Below are 19,350 nucleotides of genomic sequence, written 5' to 3'. Positions count from 1 at the left end.
GCTATCAAGTGGCTTATTTCTCCATTGCCAACTCTTCTCTGGAAATAAAGGAGAATAATGGAGTGACATTAGGTGCAATCTCTTATTTGGGTAGTGATGTCCATATTTACTGTATGCACAGTTGGTGCTCTGTCTTTCTAGCCTAAAAATAGCTACAAATAAACAAATAAAACCGTTTTTCCTATAGCATAGGTTTTCAGTGATAAATAGAAAATAAAAGTTGCCCAATTATTCTTCATTGTATATGTGCCACATATAAGCTAATACTTGAGTCATACTCTTGTCATCAGTTTCTTCCAACCATAAAGTGAAATAACTGAATAATTCTATCATGCAAACAAAATATACAGGGTGGGGCAAAAGTATGGTTTACAATTGTGAGAACATGAAACACAGTTTATTCTTGTATTATTATTTATCAATTACTGTATTGTTTTTCATACCAACAACTGTAAACCTACTTTTGCCCCACTCTGTATTAACTGTTCTACACTGTGTGTCACTGAGATTACATAACATTCAATAAGGTCATATGACAAATTAATTTTGCTTTTTCTGAGATATTTATCATTAATTCTGAGGCTGATCTTTGTAAATACATTGGGAGTAGAGTGATCCCATCTTTTTTTGCCATGAGAAGGGTAGAGAATTGTGCCTCACTAATTTGGCCACTTTTATGCCTTTAATGACAAAATCAATTAATATTACACTAAAAAGCTTATTTTATATTTTTCTAGAAAAACTCACCGTACTCTGAAATAATGTAAAAGTTCCAATGACTTCATGCCATTATCTGACCAACTTTCATAACATAAAAGGCACTGGAGAGAAATGATAACCATTCCAAAAACATTTTGTTTCCAGATATTCACTGTGATACTTTTTATTTGTACTTTCCTTTAGTGGATGGTAGTATGAGATTATCACAAATGCAGATACACTTATCTCAGTACACAAGATTCACATTCTACCTTCTCAACTGGATCTTGTTTACTGTTTATGTTATAACTAGAGGCCTGGTGCACAGATTCGTACACAGGTGGGGTCCCTCAGCCTGGCCTGTGGGGATCAGGTTGAAACCGGTTCTCTAACATTCCCAGAGGGGTCCCAGAATCAGGCTCCCTCCTCTCAGTTCCGGGTGCATCACCTGAGAATCACAGCTGCCAAGTCACCACAACTCGGCAGCTCCTGTGTTGAGCATCTGCCCACTGGTGGTCAGTACATATCATAGCTACTGGTCAGACAGTCGAACGGTTGGCCGGTCGCTTAGGCTTTTATATATATAGATGCTATTTTGAAATAATTGTCATTATTTCATCATAGTACTTTATACTTTAATATACCTCTAAATAATGGATTCATTTCTGTGAATCTGGGATAAAGCAGCATAATATGAATAATAAAGTATAAATTTTAAAGATGTAAATAATAATATACAAATGCGATTGACCAATGTAGTTCTTTTTGGTTAACAACACAATAGAATTTCTCAGAAAATGTGAATTCTATGTGAATAAAGTTGTTTCATGGCTTTTCACTCTGAAATTATAAAACTTCCTTGGGGCCACTTGCTAGATGACCATCAGACTTAAATACCAAACTAAAAAGTGTAGAGAAAGAAAAATTATCTCTATTTTGCGATTCTGTTCTTTACATCTTTTCAAAGAACAAATTTCAATAAAAGGTCATCTATAGAGAACATTTTCTGTATTGGTAGAAGGTTGTACTAGATTATCTCAAATTCTTATCCAATTCTTTTTTTTTTTTTTAAATATATTTTATTGATTTTTTACAGAGAGGAAGGGAGAGGGATAGAGAGTTAGAAACATTGACGAGAGAGAAACATCGATCAGCTGCCTCTTGCACACCCCCCACTGGGGATGCGCCCGCAACCAAGATACATGCCCTTGACCGGAATCGAACCTGGGACCCTTGAGTCCGCAGGCTGATGCTCTATCCACTGAGCCAAACCGGCCTCGGCTTATCCAATTCTTAAGATCCCAGATTATGCTATTAATATACCTGAGTTTATAGAACTGTCAACAATTAGGACCCGATAATTCCTTTTGGGATTGGAGCCAGAATTGATGTGTAGAATTCTTAAGCATGAATAATTTCACTACTCACTCAATAAATATTTACTGTGCATCTATGATGTGCCAGGCACTATTCTAGCTATTGGAGATACAGCAGTGAAAATATAAAGAAGTCCCTGTTCTCATGAAGTTTATGTTACAAAGAAGGAGATGGACAACAAACAAATAAAACATTTAAATATCAGGCGTGAATTCTATGTGAACAAAAAATAGCTAAGAAGGAAATAAACTAGAGCAATGGAATAGAGAATACAGGGGAAGGGAGCAGAGGAAGAAGAAGGGCAAAGAATGTAGAGGAAGAACCAGGAAAGGCCTCACTAATAAAGAAATATCTGAGCACACATCTGGATGAAGTAAGGGAGCCAGTCATGTGGAAATCTGTAGGAAGAGCATTCCAGGCAGAGGAAAGAATAAGAACAAAGCACCTGAGGCAGAAGTTAGTATTTTCCAGACACTGAGGAGGCCATTGTGGCTGACGGTAGGATGGTAGGAGATTAGATCAGAGGGCAGGACATGTGAGGGTGGATTATGGAGAGTCTTGGCAAGGACTTTGGTTTTTACTCAGAGTGAGATGGCAAACCAGTGGAGGGTTTGATCAGAGGAATGACATGATCTAACTTACATTTTCAAAGGATAACTTTGCTTTGTGGAAACTAGACTGTAGGACAATGAGGGTGTAAGCAGAGAGACCAATTAGAAGTAATGCAAGTGAGAAAGAAGGGTGACTGGGCCCAGGTGATTTTGGTGGAGGTAATTTAGTCTAGTGTGGTTAACAGGAAAAAAATAACTTCTGAAACACTCTTACATGACAGTGACACCTTCTGGCTTAAAGTCTCGCAAAGTTTTATGACAGATGAAAACCAATTGTGAAAGCCAAGAATGAAGTTCCTACAGGAAGAAAAAACCGCAGCAGTTTTCTGTAACTCAACAGAATGCAACAAATCCATGGCAAACAAAAAGTACCTTAAGAATGAGAGGGTTTTCCTTAGAGGAGACTGGCCTATATTCTGGGGAATCTGAGCCAGAGACAAGGGCCATCTCACTTGAGTGTGGCCATGAATTTGAAGTGTGCGTGGGGCTCATCTTTGGAATTCCTTTGAAGATAACCTGGGAGTTAGGACAGAGAATGCCTGACGTGGCTACTGTATGCATGGCATGCCTGTGTACTCTCATACATAATTCATGCCCTGCCTGAGACTGATCAAATGAGCATACATCTGGATGAAGTAAGGGAGTATGTCATGTGGAAACGGAATGAGAAAGCACCTCACAAAGAAGGAGACTGTAATTATGTTACTGTAATTTTTACATGATTTGTTTTCTAATTACACACAAGCTATTACTTTATAAAAAAAAATATTTTTATTGATTTCAGAGAGGAAGAGAGAGGGAGAGATAGGAACATCAATGATGAGAATCACTAATCGGCTGCCTCCTGCATGCCCTACACTGGGGATCGAGCCCACAACCCTAAATGTGCCCTGACTGGTATCGAATTATGACCTCCTGGTTCATACATAGGTCGATGCTCAACCACTGAGCCAAACTGGCCGGGCCACACAGGCTATTTCTTAATACCAAGTCCACTTCTAACTCTGAGGTAGTACAGACACATCTTTTTCTTGAAAATTCTTTTCAGTATTATATGCAACTGGGTATCAATATTTATGACACAGCAAAAGTTATACTTCATAAGACCAGACAGAATGAATATATTACTTTAGTTTTGTATACAAGAGATCTCTTAAAGCACTGGATACATATAAGAAGGAAACAGATCACCTTCCTTCCTTAAGGTGATCTTAAAATAATCATTATAGCCCATGTTACCTTTTGCATAAAAATTTGAAAGCCTGGATAGTAGGTAGTGATAAAAAGGAGACTCATAGAGTTATATTAAGACAAAGAGGACTCAGCTTACCGTGGTGATGTAGCGGGAGTGGAATTCTGGAGCATCTTTTAGGAACGTGAGGCCAGGGTGTGTATCCACCACATCCTGAAAAAGAACAAAACCAAAACTAAATTAAACATATAAAACTCCTACAGAGTTTTCTTCTTCCTTTCTGTAGAAATATGCTGCCAGTTGAACAAACTCACTATTTTAGAATATTGAACAATGCACTTAAAATTAAATTAATACTTTATTAAATTCAAATTTTATCACAAGCATATTTGTGTTTTCAATATGCATAGTACATTTTAATAAAAAGTTAAAATTTAAATTTAGCTACATTTGGTGATTTATGAATCAAATAATTTAGAGGTCGGTATTGACAATAATTCTAACATCAAGAATGTCAGGGAAATTCATCCCACAAATCTTGGTAGAGATTGCTAAATGAAATTTACACAGAAAGGATGACAGAAACAAGCCAACTGGACTGATTCTTTCTTAACCTATAGACATAGAAATATTTTTTTGGGAAAAAAAAAAAAAAAAAGCCATGGAGCCAAATAGCTTGAAGTCTATGTTAAGTTGTGTGAGCCAGCTAGCTAATGTCCATCAAAATAACTGTGTGGAGAAATCTGTTTTCAATTTCGAACTTTATTTATTTTAAAATCTGATAATCACCCTGGTGAGCACTGGCCCACGTACCGAAGGGCGCAGGTTCCATTCCCGGCCTCAGTGGGGGCACACACGGGGGGCGACCAATTGGTGTGTCTCATATCAATGTTTCTCTCTCTCTCCCTCTCCTTCTCCCCCTTCCCTTCCACTCTCTCTAAAAAAATAAAAAAATAAATGGCCATGAACACAAGCACTGCAATACCCCAATAGTCAATCTGATGACCGAGATGGCTAATAAGTGACTAATGGGCAGGTAGCATATACAATGTGGATATGCTGGACAAAGGGATGATTCATTTCCAGGACAGACTGGCACAAGATTTTATCATGCTACTCAGAATGGCCTGCTATTTAAAACTTATAAATTATTTATTTCTGGAATTTTCCATTTAGTATTTTCAGACTGTGGTTGAGCACGGCTAACTGAAACGTTGGAAAGCAAAACCACAAATAAAGATGGGGGACTACTGTAACTTTCTAAGAAAATAGGAGATAAACTTCCTGAATTAAAAAAATATATACACACATATGTATTTTTTTATTTCAGAGAGAAAGGGAGAGGGAGAGAGGGAGAGAAACATCAATGATGAGAGAGAATCATTGATTGGCTGCCTCCTGCACACCCCACACTGGGGATCGAGCCCAAAACCAAGATATGTGTTCTGACAGGAATCGAACCATGACCTCCTGGTTCATTGGTCAATGCTTAACCACTGTCCTATGCTGGCAACTTCCAGAGTTTTTAAATGTCTTTATTCTAACCTTTTATTTGACTGATAGCTTGGCAGGACATAGAAATCTGAGTTCAAATCCATTTCCCCAGATTTGCCAATGAGAATCTAATACCACACTAATTCTTATTCCTTTCTTAAGGTAATCTTTTTTTTTCCTCTCTCTCTCTGAAAACATTTAGTATTTTCTCTTCATCAGTATTTTTCTAAAATTTCAAGAGGACATATTCATGTATGCCTTTTTTTATTCATTGTGCTTAGCACTCAGTGGCTCCTTTCAACCAAAAGACTTGTGTACTGTATTTGATTCTGTAGGCAGTGACTACAGAGAGCATGAGAGGCTGGTGTGGGAGGGTCATATTCTATTTTTAATCAGTCACTTGTTACACAGCGTGTTGTGTTTTCCCCAAGGAGGAAAACAGGAATTACAAGAATTCTCACTGGGTACTTGCTCTGAGGACCTACCCTATCACCCCAATCTCTCCATCCTGTATTGATGATTCTGTATTATAATTTGCTAAGTTCCTCCTCTCCATTTTTCTCCTTCTTTCTTCACAGACTCCAGTAAGTTAGATGTTGACACTCTTAAATCAGTCCTCTATGTCTGTCTCTTTGCTTCTCTCCCTGTGTGTTTGTGCATGCATGCATGTGCATGCCAGAGATATCCTTAACTTCAGTTCCCAGGCCTTATGTTGAAATTTTAAATTTTGATATTTATGTTTTAAAGTTCTAACAGCTTTTTTGTGTGTGTGGTAGCATTCTGTTTTCATAACATTCTATTCTTATCCTATATAATAAAAGGCTAATATGTAAATCAACCAAACGGCAGAACGACCAGTTGCTATGACGTGCACTGACCACCAGGGGGCAGACGTTCAATGCAGGAGCTGTCCCCTGGTGGTCAGTGCACTCCCACAGGGGAGCGCTGATCAGCCAGAAGCTGGGCTCACGGCTGGTGAGTGCAGCGGCGGTGGCGGGAGCCTCTCCTGCCTCCGTGGCAGTGCTAAGGATGTCCAACTGATGGGGAGCAGGCCTAAGCTGTCAGTTGGACATCCCCTGAGGGCTCCCGGACTGTGAGAGGGTGCAGGCCGGGCTGAGGGACCACCCCCCACTGAGTGCACTGGGCCTCTAGTTTTATATAATATCTCAAAATATAGAAATTATTTTTATTTTTATTTCTAAAAAAATATATTTTATTGATTTTTTACAGAGAGGAAAGGAGAGGGACAGAGAGCTAGAAACATCGATGAGAGAGAAACATCAACCAGCTGCCTCTTGCACACCCCCTACCGGGGATGTGCCCGCAACCAATGTACATGCCCTTGACCGGAATCGAACCTGGGACCTTTCAGTCCACAGACCGACGCTCTATCCACTGAGCCAAACCGGTTTCGGCTAGAAATTATTTTTAAAAAGACTTTAATTTTTAGAACAGTTTTAGATTTACACAGATAATTGAGCAGATAGTATAAAGTTCCCATATACCCTTTACCCAGTTTCCTCTAGTATTAACATCTTATATTAGCACTAGTAGCCCATTTGCAGGAAATCCTGCAAGCGGCCGCTGTGGCCGCGTGCACTGCCGCTGCCGCCGCCGTTGCGGCCTCCACACCTGCACCCGCACGCCACTGCCACCCGGCCCGCTCTGCCCCACCCTGCCCCGCCCCGCCCTGCCCGGGCTTTCCCTCTGGCAGCCACCTTGCTTTCCGCTTTTCCTCCCTCTTCCTTCTAAGTTGTCTTCAGTCTTCACTCCTCCCTCCCTCAGCATATGCAAATTAACCGCCATCTTTGTTGGGTAATTTGCATACTCGCCCTGATTGGCTGGTGGGTGTGGCTTTGGCTGGTGGGCGTGGCTTGGGCGTAGCGAAGGTGCAGTCAATTTGCATATTACTATTTTATTAGGTAGGATTAGTTATAATTAATAAAACAATCTTGATACATTATTATTACTATTATTAAAGCCTACACTTTATTCACATTTCCTTAATGTTTACCTAATGTCTTTTTCCTGTGCCAATATCCCATCCAGGATCCCATATTACATTTAGTTGTCATGTCTCCTGGGACCCTTATGGCTGTGACAATTTCTCAGACTTTCCTCGTTTTGATGACCTTAACAGTTTTGAGGAGTACTGGTCAGTAGCGGTCGCCAAACGGTCTGAAAGGTTGGTGACTGCTGGTTTAAGAAAATCTTTGGAGCAGTGGTCGCCAACCAGTGGTCCGCGGGCCACTGGTGGTCCGTGAGGTCTGAAAGGTTGGCAACCACTGGTCTAGGAGGTTCCTCTATTGGAATTTGTCTTAACATAATTTATTGTTTGTTTTGTCAGTTTGTTTATGTTTGTAAGTACATGCCAGGCTATACTTTATATTTGGGAACCAGGTAAGGAGTCAACTGTCAATTATTCTGTACACCAACCTTTAATGAATCCCCATATCTAATATTTCTCATTAGATCTACTAACTCTGAGTTTACTGCCTCTTTGGGATCCTAACAAGCAGTGTAAAGCAGAGTAGCTCACTTCTCCACTGCAGCCCATGCACAGCACCTCATTCTGGGCTGTGGTTTCCTTAAACTGCATCTTCTTTCTATCTCTAAGAAATACTGAAATCTCTTGTACATTGATTTTTTTCTCTCCTCTGTTCTTCTCTACCACCCCATTCACTTTCATAGGTTTATTCCTTTTAAGTTTCTATATTTTAACTACAGATTAGTTTGGGGGGAAAATGGAAGGAGAATGTATTTATTCATTCTGTCACCTTTTACCAGAAGACTCCACAAGTCCACTTCTTAAATAATAAAAATTCTCCACCCTAGATGGTGTTGCTTAATGGTTAGAGCATTGGCCCATGCATCGAAGGGTTGTGGATTCACTCAAGGGCACATCCTGGGTTGCAGGTTTGATCCCTGGCCCCTGTGGGAGGCAGTGATTCATGTATCTCTCTCACATCGATGTTTCCCACTCTCCCTCCCTCCCTCCCTCCCTCCCTCCCTCCCTCCCTCCCTCCCTCCTTTCCACTCTCTCTAAAAATCAATGGAAAAAATATCCCCGGGTGAGGATTAACAATAGCAAAAAAAATTTCCATAGACTTAAGGAAATATAAATGTCCACTAACTCATAGTTTTGTTGTTTGTAATTTTCTTGGTATAGGCTTAATTTATATTCCTGTCAAAGCTTCTGATAAAACTCAGTCAAGCAGGGAAAAGAATTCACCAAAATGAACCTTTCATGAAGGGACTATATGCAGAGTCATGGGCAGGTTAAACGAACAAACAAGAGGATAGTGAGGAACTGAGAATGAGCAACAGAATAATACTGTTACCATCCCAGGACCAAAGGGACAAGAGGAGGAATAGTTATGGGAGCCCATACTCTAATACTATGGAGAAGGTGCTATATATAGAGAGATATAGTTACTGTGCTTAAACAGAAAGTGGGGGAAAATGCCAACTTATCTCTCCTCTCCCCTCTCATCTCCTGGCAGGCATACTTTGTCCAGACCAACACAGAAGCTAGTCAGGAAAGGGGGCCCAAAAGATGGAGTTTGTAAGACTCAGAGCAGGGCCAAGAATGAATCAAGGGGTGAGAGTAAGAAGTGGACTGAAAACTGGTATTGAAACAGAACATTTTAGCCCAGCCAGCGTGGCTCAGTGGTTGAGCATTGACCTGTGAACCAGAAGGTCATGGTTCGATTCCCGGTCAGAGTACATGTCTGGGTTGCAGGCTTGATCACCAGTGTGGGGCATGCAGGAGGCAGCTAATCAATGATTCTCTCTCATCATTGATGTTTCTATCTCTCTCTCCCTCTCCCTTCCTCTCTGAAATCATAAAAATACATTAAACCAGAACATTTTATTAGGAATATAGTTTTAAAACTGAATATTTGAATTTCACAAAACAAATAGGAATATGCAATGTTAGGTATCCTATCTAATAAAAGAGTAATATGCAAATTGACCGTCACACCAAGACACAAGATGGCTGCCCCCATGTGGTCAAAGATGGTTGCCCCATGTGACACAAGATGGCCTGCAGGGGAGGGCAGTTGTGGGCAGTTAGGGGTGACCAGGACAGCAGAGGAGGGCAGTTGGGGGTGACCAGGCCAGCAGGGGAGAGCAGTTGGGGGGACCAGGCCTGCAGGGGAGGGCAGTTCGGGGGGGACAAGGCCTGCAGGGGAGGGCAGTTGAGGGGGACCAGGCCAGCAGGGGAGGGCAGTTGGGGAGGACCAGGCCTGCAGAGGAGGGCAGTTGGGAGCCGGCAGTCCTGGATTGTGAGAGGGATGTCCAACCGCCCGTTTAGGCCCGCAAGGGAGGGTAGTTGGGAGGGGACGACCAGGCCTGGTACCCCCCAACTGCCCTCCCCTGCAGGCCTGGTACCCCCCAACTGCCCTCTCCTGCAGGCCTGGTCCCTCCCAACTGCCCTCCCCTGCTGGCCTGGTACCAACTGCCCTCTCCTGAAGGCCTGGTCCCCCCCAACTGCCCACCCCTGCTGGCCCGGTCTCCCCCAACTGCCCTCCTCTGCTGGCCTGGTCACCCCTAACTGCCTAAATGGGCGGTCCAACATCCCTCAAGGGGTCCCAGATTGTAGAGGGTGCAGGCTGGGCTGAGGGACACCCCCCTCCATACACGAATTTCATGCACTGGGCCTCTAGTCTATATAATAAAAACCTAAGCGACTGTTACGGCAGAACGACCAGAACGACCGGTCTCTATGATGCGCACTGACCACCGGGGGCAGATGCTCAATGCAGGAGCTGCCCCCTGGTGGTCATTACGTTCCTATAGGGGAGCACCGCTCAGTCAGAAGCCGGGCTCACAGCTGGTAAGCGCAGCGGGAGTGATAGGAGCCTCTCCTGCCTCCGTGGCAGTGAGCTGAGCAGTAAGGAGCAGCAAGCAGGTGGGCGGTAAGGAGCGAGGGGTCCCAGACTGCGAGAGGGATGTCCGCCTGCCGGCTTAGGCCCGATCTCCGTGGGGAGCAGGCCTAAGCCGGCAGGCGGACATCCCCCAAGGGGTCTGAGACTTCAAGAGGGTGCAGGCCGGGCTGAGGGACCTCCCCCCTCCCCAGTGCACAAATTTTGTGCACTGGGCCTTTAGTTATGTATAATGGTCTTGGTTAAATGTAAAAAACAATTAAGAATCCTCCTTCTCATGAGCACTTTTTCAAAGGGAACAAAAACATGTAGTAGATGAGTTTAAGGATAACCAGGCCCTCATGAAAATTAAAACAAGCTCAAAGACCCTAAATATAAATCATAACCAAACTTCATATTCTGAACATGGGAAGTTGTTATTATAAATAAAAATCTATCTTATATGGTGTTAGAAGTCAGGATAGTGGTTACCTTAGGGTGGCAGTGAGGGCACTGGTTTTGTTTCTTGATAATGGGTGCTATCTAAACAGATGTGTTCATGTTATGAAAACTCATTGATTGGTGCATTTGTGATCTATGTGTACTTTTTTTTTGTGTGTGTGTAAATACTACGTTAATATATTTTTCTGCCCTTCTTTAACCTTTTGCACTCGGATGTCGAGTGTGACTCAACACGGTTAGCATCGGTAGAAGGAATCGAGAAAAAAGCAAGTGAGTGCAAAGGGTTAAGGTATCCCCACTAACAGTCAACAGGATTTATCGGCACTAAAAAAAAAAAAAATGGTGTGCACTCAACAGAAATGAAAGGCAGACATAGCTTCAAGGAATTTATAGTGAGGAACTGAGAATGAGCAACAGAATAATACTGTTCCTATAGATACAGTAACTATATCTCTCTTTCAGAAAAAGACTAGCGCAATAGGTGTTGATAGGAACCACCTCTTATTAAACCAAATATTTAGACATAAAATTAACAATATTAACAAGCAATATATCATGTTACGAAGAATGCTATAGTAAAAACAGATCCTGGTTATAGAAGATGCTTCAGTGACTGTGGGTGTGCAAGAGAAAGCTGAGTGGCTCCTCTCTTCTGCTTCAGTGGGAGTAGCTCTGTTTTATCTGTTTTATACTATGGGTTCTGTGTTTTCATTTAACAAAAGGTTTTTGCTACTAAAACAATTATCCTAGAAATATGACCTCTAAATTTGTATACCTCAATTGACATATATTACAGTTGGAAAATTTTAAAAAGCCTCTGAAACTCTAAGAATAAAACCCATTTAAAAAAGGAAATGAAAATTACCTGAAGTAAAGGGATAAAATCCTCCTGTTCTAGAGAGCTGCAACTGGGCTTTGCAAGAAGACAGATAAACTTAGAGGCATCATCATGATGATTATTCAGCAACCTATAAAAGAAACAACTGCTTAGGAAGATCGGCTACGGTGAACAATGACTACAACAACAGGTGGTAATTTTAGTCTGATCTGGAAGCCATTTAGATCAAGAATCAAGTGCTCTCCTTTCAATGATTAAATAAAGGGAAAATTCCATGCTTTTGATTTTGTCAAAGGAACATCTAAATAAAAGCTCAACAAGATGGTATATTATTTTTGTAGACTGCTTCTGGGCTGAGACCACAGAGTCAATTGTACTAATAAGGATAACAATACACTGCAGGAGAATATCCATTCAGGTTTAGCACAGAACACCTGGGACCAGAACTCCAGCGCTACCCATCACCAGGAAGTGCCATTGTGCACCACATGAGACAGAAACCTCTGTTTTCCCAGACTGGCAGACATATTCAGGGCCAACCTGATAGGTGGCTTTTGAAATTACACTCTGAAGGATCAGACTTAAGACAGACAGAGACAGAGATAGAGAGAGAGAGACAGAAAGAGAGAGAGAGACCATATTAAGGCTTTGAGGTCCAAGAATGCCTCACATCCAACTAATTGCTGGACATTTCCATTTGGATTCGATATTCTGACAGCAAAGTCAAAATATCAAAAACCAAAGTTAAAACCTTCCTCTTAAAGTGAGTCCTTTTCATGGATGTCTATTTTTGTTAATGGTGGTACCATCCTGAGTCATTTGGGCTTGAAATTATTTTAGACTTATTTCTCATCCTTATTCTCTATAGCCAATTAGTCGCCAAATTTTCTTGTTTTCTTAATTATTTATTGAATGCTAATTGTGTGTCAGGTACTGTGTCTGGCCTTGAGGATACTTGGGATACAAAGAAAATAAGGTGTAGTTTTGTACCCTGTGAAAAGCTTATAATGTAGGGAGAGAGCTACACAACAAAGGTTATACTACCGTGTGACAGCTATGACAGAAGTAATAAGCACAGGGTGTCATAGAAGGACACAGAGGGCCAGTGAGATTCCCTAAAAAGGGGAAGTAGGAAAGAAGGTTGCTGTGGGTCACGAGAGTCACATGTAGATGCCTGGTGTGAGAGTGCATGGAATATGTGGGCAACTACAAATGCTGGGGTGGTAAGAGATGGGGACACAAGCATGTAGGATTGGACGCCGGAGGCCCCTTCTATGTTAGATCAAGATGCCTGTACTTTAGCCTATTTCACAGAAGAATTTTAACTTGGACATGACCAGATGTTTTTTAGAAATATCAAGCAAATATTTAACCAAGGGTCTGAGCATGGATAGTGGCGATGGGAGATGGAAAGGGGCAAATGTGGTTGAAATGAAAGAATGCAGTAATCGTTAGGGATGTGTGCAGAGCACGGGGGAGGGAGTACAAGGGAGAAATCCATGACGATTCCCAGGTTTCTAGCTTGGACCACAAGGTGCTTGGAATACAGGACAGGAATACTGGAGACCTGAGGAATATTTCCTCAAAATGTTTTAGGCAACTATTCCTTCCTTTCTATTTCCAATGCACCATCAAGTCCAATTTTCATTATTCATGCTGAGACCGCTAGAAAGGACGAGGGTCATAAAAGGCTTCACTGTTCACCCAATCTCATATAGACAATTCTTCATTCTAAAGCATCCTTTGGTTATATAATTCCCCTTTTCAAAAAGGTTCAGTAGCTATCTACCACTTAGAAGAGTAAGTTTAAACGCCTGAGTTGGATATTTAAGGCGCTTTATAATTAGGCTGCAGCCTGCCTATATACCTATCTTACTACTTTGCTATATGAAACTTAAGATTCCAGGCTGCTGGCCTGACCCACTATACTGAGTGTTTCATGGGCATTCTTGCCTCTGTGCCATTTCTCATACTGTTCTCCTCTCCTAGAATACCACCCCTTCCAACTCTGTTATCTGAATGCTGGCTATTCTTTAAGGTCCAGCTAATAACCCACCTCCTCTTCCAAAAAGCCTTCTCTAACAACTAAACTCCTTAGTTATCTTTGTACCATTTAATTTATATGTATTATATATATACCATTGTACTGTTAGCTTTCTTTTATAAAATAAAAATTAATAACTTTACCTGGCACCTAAAGGGCAAGTAAAGTTATAGCTCTTTTTTCCTTTAGCACCTAGCACAGCAATGTTCACACAGAAGACTCTCAAAAATGTTTGTGATCTGAATAGCAGATGTATACGTAACTAACTTCATTTGTTATTATTAAAGCTAGAGTATGATATTTATATTTATCCTCCTTATCATTCTTCAGCATGCTCAAAGCCCCCAAAATTAATAAATATACTTTCAGAAAAAGACTAGCACAATAGGTGTTGATAGGAACCACCTCTTAGCATTGAAAAACAGGTGGGATGATCACAGCAAAAAGGCAGTGAGGTCTTTGGAAGGGAGTATGTTTTAAAGAACGAACAGCACTACTAAATAAAACTCGTACAGACATGACACATGAGAGATACTCTGAAAGGGAAAAGCCAACTCAAGTATGATCTTTTGCTATTACAAACAAAGATAAAATACAAAGAAAAGGTGAATTACAGCCAATGCTAGTGGCTAGTGAACTCTATATGGTAGGAGAAAAAAGATGATAAAAGTTGTGAAAGCATGTGGTGAAGGCCTGGGGGTAGGGGGTGGGGAACTGGGGTGGGTTGGAGGGGGTCAATGGGGAAGAAAAGGGGACATCTGTAATAGTTTCAACAATAAAGATAAATTTTTTTAAAAAGTCATGAAAACTGGAGAAAGAAGGTAAACATAGTGATTCTAAACTGGTTATCTTCTAGAACTCTTAAGATAAAATATTGTTTTATTCATGGACAAATGACATGTTGTCATAGAAGGAGAGAAATAAAGCATAAAAAATGAACAATATTATTAACTCCATTTGAGAGGATCTATGCCACAAAGCTGGTAAATCTAGGAACTCAAACAACAAAATTGTGGAGCAATGTCTTCCCCCTAAAAATGTCCTTATTATAAGAAAAACATGTCAGAGGAGAAAAATGAAATGGGCAGTAGAGTAAGGAAAGAAGGGAGGGCAGAGGCATGGGAACAAGAGCCCATTAGATGTTTATCCACAAACCACCTGGAAGGGGCTAGGAACCGTCCACCCCAGAAGCACTGGGACAAGAGGGAAATTATTCCCTGTTATGCTGTGACTTTTGTATTTGACTTTCATTGGAAATCAGCACACATATGTGTATGTCACTATGCTTTGATTCTGTATCATTATTTGCCAGTTATTTTTTGTACTTGAAAGTTTAAAATACTATAGTTTGGTCTAAGATACTTTCTGGAAAGGGTACAATTTGCAAAAAATTACAAAAATAAACACGTCTTTTTCAAGGTCAGTGTGGTAACTCAAACCATCATGCTAAATTGCTTAATCTCCCAAAATAACATACTTAGGGTCTCCCTTAAAGTACCAGGCATTTAAAAGGCTTTAAGAGCTCAGAGAGGAGCTCCCACTAGAGGGCACTCTAACCATTTTATATCTGGCCAGGAGATAAAACTGTACTATAGACATACAGTACACTTATCTGTTCATAGAATTAGCAGAGAAAAGACAGGGACAGTTGCTCATTCTATATAACTTCACTAGAGGCCTAGTGAACAAGATTTGTGCACTGGAGGAGGGAGGTGTCCCTCAGCCCAGCCTGCGTCCTCTGGCAGTCCGGGACCCCTTGGGGGATGTCCGCCTGTTGGCTTAGGCCTGATCCCCCTGTCAGACATCCCTCTCGCAGTCGGGGGCTCTTGCAGTCCGGGACCCCTCGCTCCTTACCGCCTGCCTGCTGTGGAGGTGGGAAAGTCTCCCACCACCGCCGCTGCACTCGCCAGCCGTGAGCCCAGCTTCTGGCTGAGCAATGCTCCTCCTGTGGGAGCACAATGACCACCAGGGGGCAGCTCCTTCATTGAACATCTGTCCCCTGGTGGTCAGTGCATGTCATAGCAACCAGTAGTTCCGCCGTTCAGTAGATTTGCATATTAGGCTTTTATTATATAGGATAAGTAGTTTCTTCCAGTTCCTAAAATGAAGATTTGTGCTTCATGTCTTTTTCCCCCTTTTGCTTTCTTTTTTCCCTAGAGATACAATTAAAATGATTCATCTCAATAAAGGAATAGATACGTCTGTTGTGGTTGCTGCTGCTCTATCCACCAACATAAATATCCATCCTATCTCTGTGACATAGTCTTAAACAAAAACACTGGCTGTTACTTTCCTCAATATTATGCAGCTAACTGTAGGCAAATCAAGCTGGATACTAGTTTTCCTTTGCTATAGTCAGCCTCAGGCTCACAAACATAGGGTCTGAGAATATTCAAAATAACAGAATATAAGTAGTTATAGTTCTCTCTGGCTCTAATCTTTTACAGAATAGACTTTTTTTCCCCCAATTTCCCAGCTTTCTCAAAATTTTCTCTTAAACAATCATAATTCACTTCTTGCTGCTTTCCCAGATAGTTTGATGGTTTTTGTCAACAATGCTGAACTCATTGGCTGAAGATACTTCTGACAAATTATCTCTATGCAATATCTCTATTTCTTCTACCCTTGAGTCACACTCCAACTGAGGTCTTTTCAGGCCTGGTACCTATCAGGATAAAAGTATTTAGCTGAATGAAAGCTAGAACACCTACACATTTCAAGTTCCTGAATTCTCCTCCTGTAATATGCTGATTTAAAATAACAATAATAGTGATTAATAGACAATCAGAGCACCCAGCTGCAGTCCTGGCCTTTTTTTGAGTGTGTTAATCTTCACCCAAGGATATTTTTTCCATTCATTTTCTTAGAGAGTGGGAGGAGAGAAAAGGGTGGCAGGGGGAAGAGAAACAGTGATGTGAGAGAGACACATTAATTGGTTGCTTCCCACATACCCCGACTGGGGTGGGGAAACTGTAACCCAGGTACCTGCCCTTGACTGGGAATTGAACCTGTGACCTCTTGATCCTCAGGTCAACACTCTAACCGCTGAGTGAAACTGGTCAGGGCTGAAGTCCTAGTTTTAATGGTGGGGAAGAGGAAGGGAATCTAAGCCAACCTCCCTACTGTTCAGACCCTAGGCTCTATTTTCTTCCCCCAGGTTCTGCCAGAAATACTCCCAAGGCAAAGAATAATTCCCTTGCTGATTTACTCCTGGCTAAGTATTTTGTTTTTGGTATTTCTAGCCTCAAAGTAATTCCCCTTAGGACTGCTTATCCACACATTAAAAAAGAAGACAGTTGTAGATTTTACCCAGCAGTTTTCCATTTGCTATAGGAGAGGTAAAATGGTGATAATGACTCTGACTTTGGAGTGTCATCTGACGGTGTATGAGGAATGATTCTCCTAGGGCCCTTTCAGTCCTTGGTATCTGAACAATTTAGAACTACTCCCTGTAATAAAATGACTAAAATCCACCTGGAAAACATGAATCATTTCTAACTTTTAGCTTTGGTATGGTTCTTCAAAAGTTCATGAACCAGTAGTCTTATACCCCTTGATTACTTCAGCAATGCACAAAATTTGGTCAACTCAACTTACTGCTAGATTTTAAAAAATAAGAATACATTTATTAATCACCTAATACGTTCTTAAACATTATACTACTAAGGGCTTTTAGGTGTCATGAAGGGATTAGAAAGTATCTGTAAGCTGAATTGTGTTGCTATTACATGTGAATTTTATTTTTTATTTTTTAAAATTCAGCTCTTAGTACCTTCTATGTCTAGGGTGAGAGACAGCATGTCACCTTGAGTCGGGGGCTTTTTTTTTTTTTTTTAAATCCTCACCCGAGGATGTATTTTTCCATCGACTTTTTAAAAAAAATATATTCTTATTGATTTCAGAGACGAAGGGAGAGGGAGAAAGAGATAGAGACATCAATGATGAGAGAGAATCATTGATTGGCTGCCTCCTGCATGCCCCCTCTGGGATTCGAGCCCGTAACCTGGGCATGTGCCCCTTACTGGAATCGAATCTGGGACCCTTCAGTCCCCAGGCTGATGCTCTAGACAAACCAGCTCTATTGACTCTTTTAGAGAGAGTGGAGGGGAGGATGGAGAGGGGGAGAGAGAGAGAGAGAGAGAGAGAGAGAGAGAGAGAGAGAGAGAGCAAGAGAGACATCGATGTGAGAGAAACACATAGATTGGTTGCCTCCTGCATGTGCCCTGACCAGGGACAGGGATCAAGCTTGCAACTGAGGTAGGTGCCCTTGACTGGGAATTGAAACTGAGACCCTTCAGTCCACATACTGATGCTCCAACTCATAAGTCAAACCGGCCAGGGCTATATGTGAATTATTAAATGATGATGATGATGATGATAGGTAAATAGCATTTCCCAACAGTTTACCGGGAAGGGTATCTAGACCAGAAAAGGTGAAAAGAACATAAAGAAAGCTGATCAATTAAAAGAGGTAGAAGGAGCCAGCTGTGACATGCTCTTATATAAAACATATAAATATATCAAGAAATAACTTCTAAAGAAGAAAGCAGGGAGGAAAAAAAAAAAGAAAAAGAAGTTGGGTTTGAATTCAAGAAAACTTGTCAAGATGTTAAAATCTAGAAGTGTCTTGATATATGTACTATTTGTTTGTTCCTTAACTGGAGCTTTCAAAAAGTAACGATAAACATTTTTTAATAATTCAGTTATTTTTAATGAATCAACTAGACACAGTTCTAAATTGGATCATATGAGAATGGAAGCTGTATTTGTTTGTGATACATGTGGTTTGCTCTTACATCACTACAACAAGAGTCAAATCCTAAGACTCAAATTTAACAAGTAAAACTAAGAAACTATCAAATGGTTATTACAGAGTATTTCTGAAGATCTGTTTTACTGCTTAGAGACATATAAGATAAAGGCTTATGAAAAGGATTTGTGTGTGGGTATAAATGGTTGTGAATCATTGAATTTTACTTGTGGAAATAAAGGGTAAAGGAAAATTAATAAATGAATAAAATAAGTGTGCTTTATAAAGCATGTCACGAAGACCAGACAATTCTTAGCCTAGCCTCAGAGAAACTGCTCACATACTTACTTTCTCCACAAGGCAATAAATGATTGTGCTGACACAAATCCTGTCTTCTCTCCCCCTGCAGCCCTGAACATGGGAGCTTTCCAATAGAGAGGACAGCCACAGACCTGCAAACAAAACATAAATACAGTGTAAGCCAAGGAACAGTGAAGAGATAACATGGCCAAAGAGAGGGCTTTTGTGGCTTTTACTCTTCAAGCCATAGTGGACAAAAGGGCCCTTGGGGGAGCAAAACTGAGACAGAAGCACATTTTTCAGGTAGAGACAGGGGAAACAAAATAGAGGGATGTTTAATGAAGAAAATGGAAATTCATTGACACCTTTTCTCCAAGTTCCTTTATAGTGATGCTTCTTTCTCCTATCCTGACATTAAAACAATCAGTCTTTCCCCTTCCTACCACTCTTACATCATATATTTTCTACCTTCTAGAAAGAAAAAGAAACGACTAAATGTCATGGTTGTGCATGCCCTTCCTTCCTATGGCAGAAAACTAGTCACCTTTATTACTCCGTCATTTGGTGTTAATACACTCTAGTTCTGTCTTCCGCTCTCTCCTTTGCATATTACGGTAAGCCCCAGGTTCAAGAACAACCAGAAAAGCCTTGACTGCTCAAAAAAATAGCTATAAATCTATTTAAATGGTTACAATCCAGGTAAAAGATAAAAGTT

General features: G+C 41.0%; 1 protein-coding gene across 4 annotated transcripts in view; it reads right to left on the bottom strand.

The window, feature by feature from the left end:
* The window catches only part of PPP2R3A (protein phosphatase 2 regulatory subunit B''alpha), a 148,724-nt gene that overhangs the window by 65,428 nt on the left and 63,946 nt on the right, over positions 1-19,350 (bottom strand). For all 4 annotated transcript variants that reach the window (XM_079795331.1, XM_079795329.1, XM_079795330.1 and 1 more), the window contains 3 exons: positions 18,684-18,787; positions 11,569-11,671; positions 4,018-4,092 (listed from right to left, as the gene is read on the bottom strand). In XM_079795331.1, coding sequence (XP_079651457.1) covers positions 4,018-4,092; positions 11,569-11,671; positions 18,684-18,787 — 282 coding nt within the window. The remainder of the gene's footprint in view (positions 1-4,017; positions 4,093-11,568; positions 11,672-18,683; positions 18,788-19,350) is intronic.

Source organism: Cnephaeus nilssonii, assembly GCF_951640355.1.
Source record: "Cnephaeus nilssonii genome assembly, chromosome: 17".
Classification (NCBI taxonomy): Eukaryota; Metazoa; Chordata; class Mammalia; order Chiroptera; family Vespertilionidae; genus Cnephaeus; species Cnephaeus nilssonii.
This window is presented reverse-complemented; position numbering and strand designations above follow the sequence as displayed.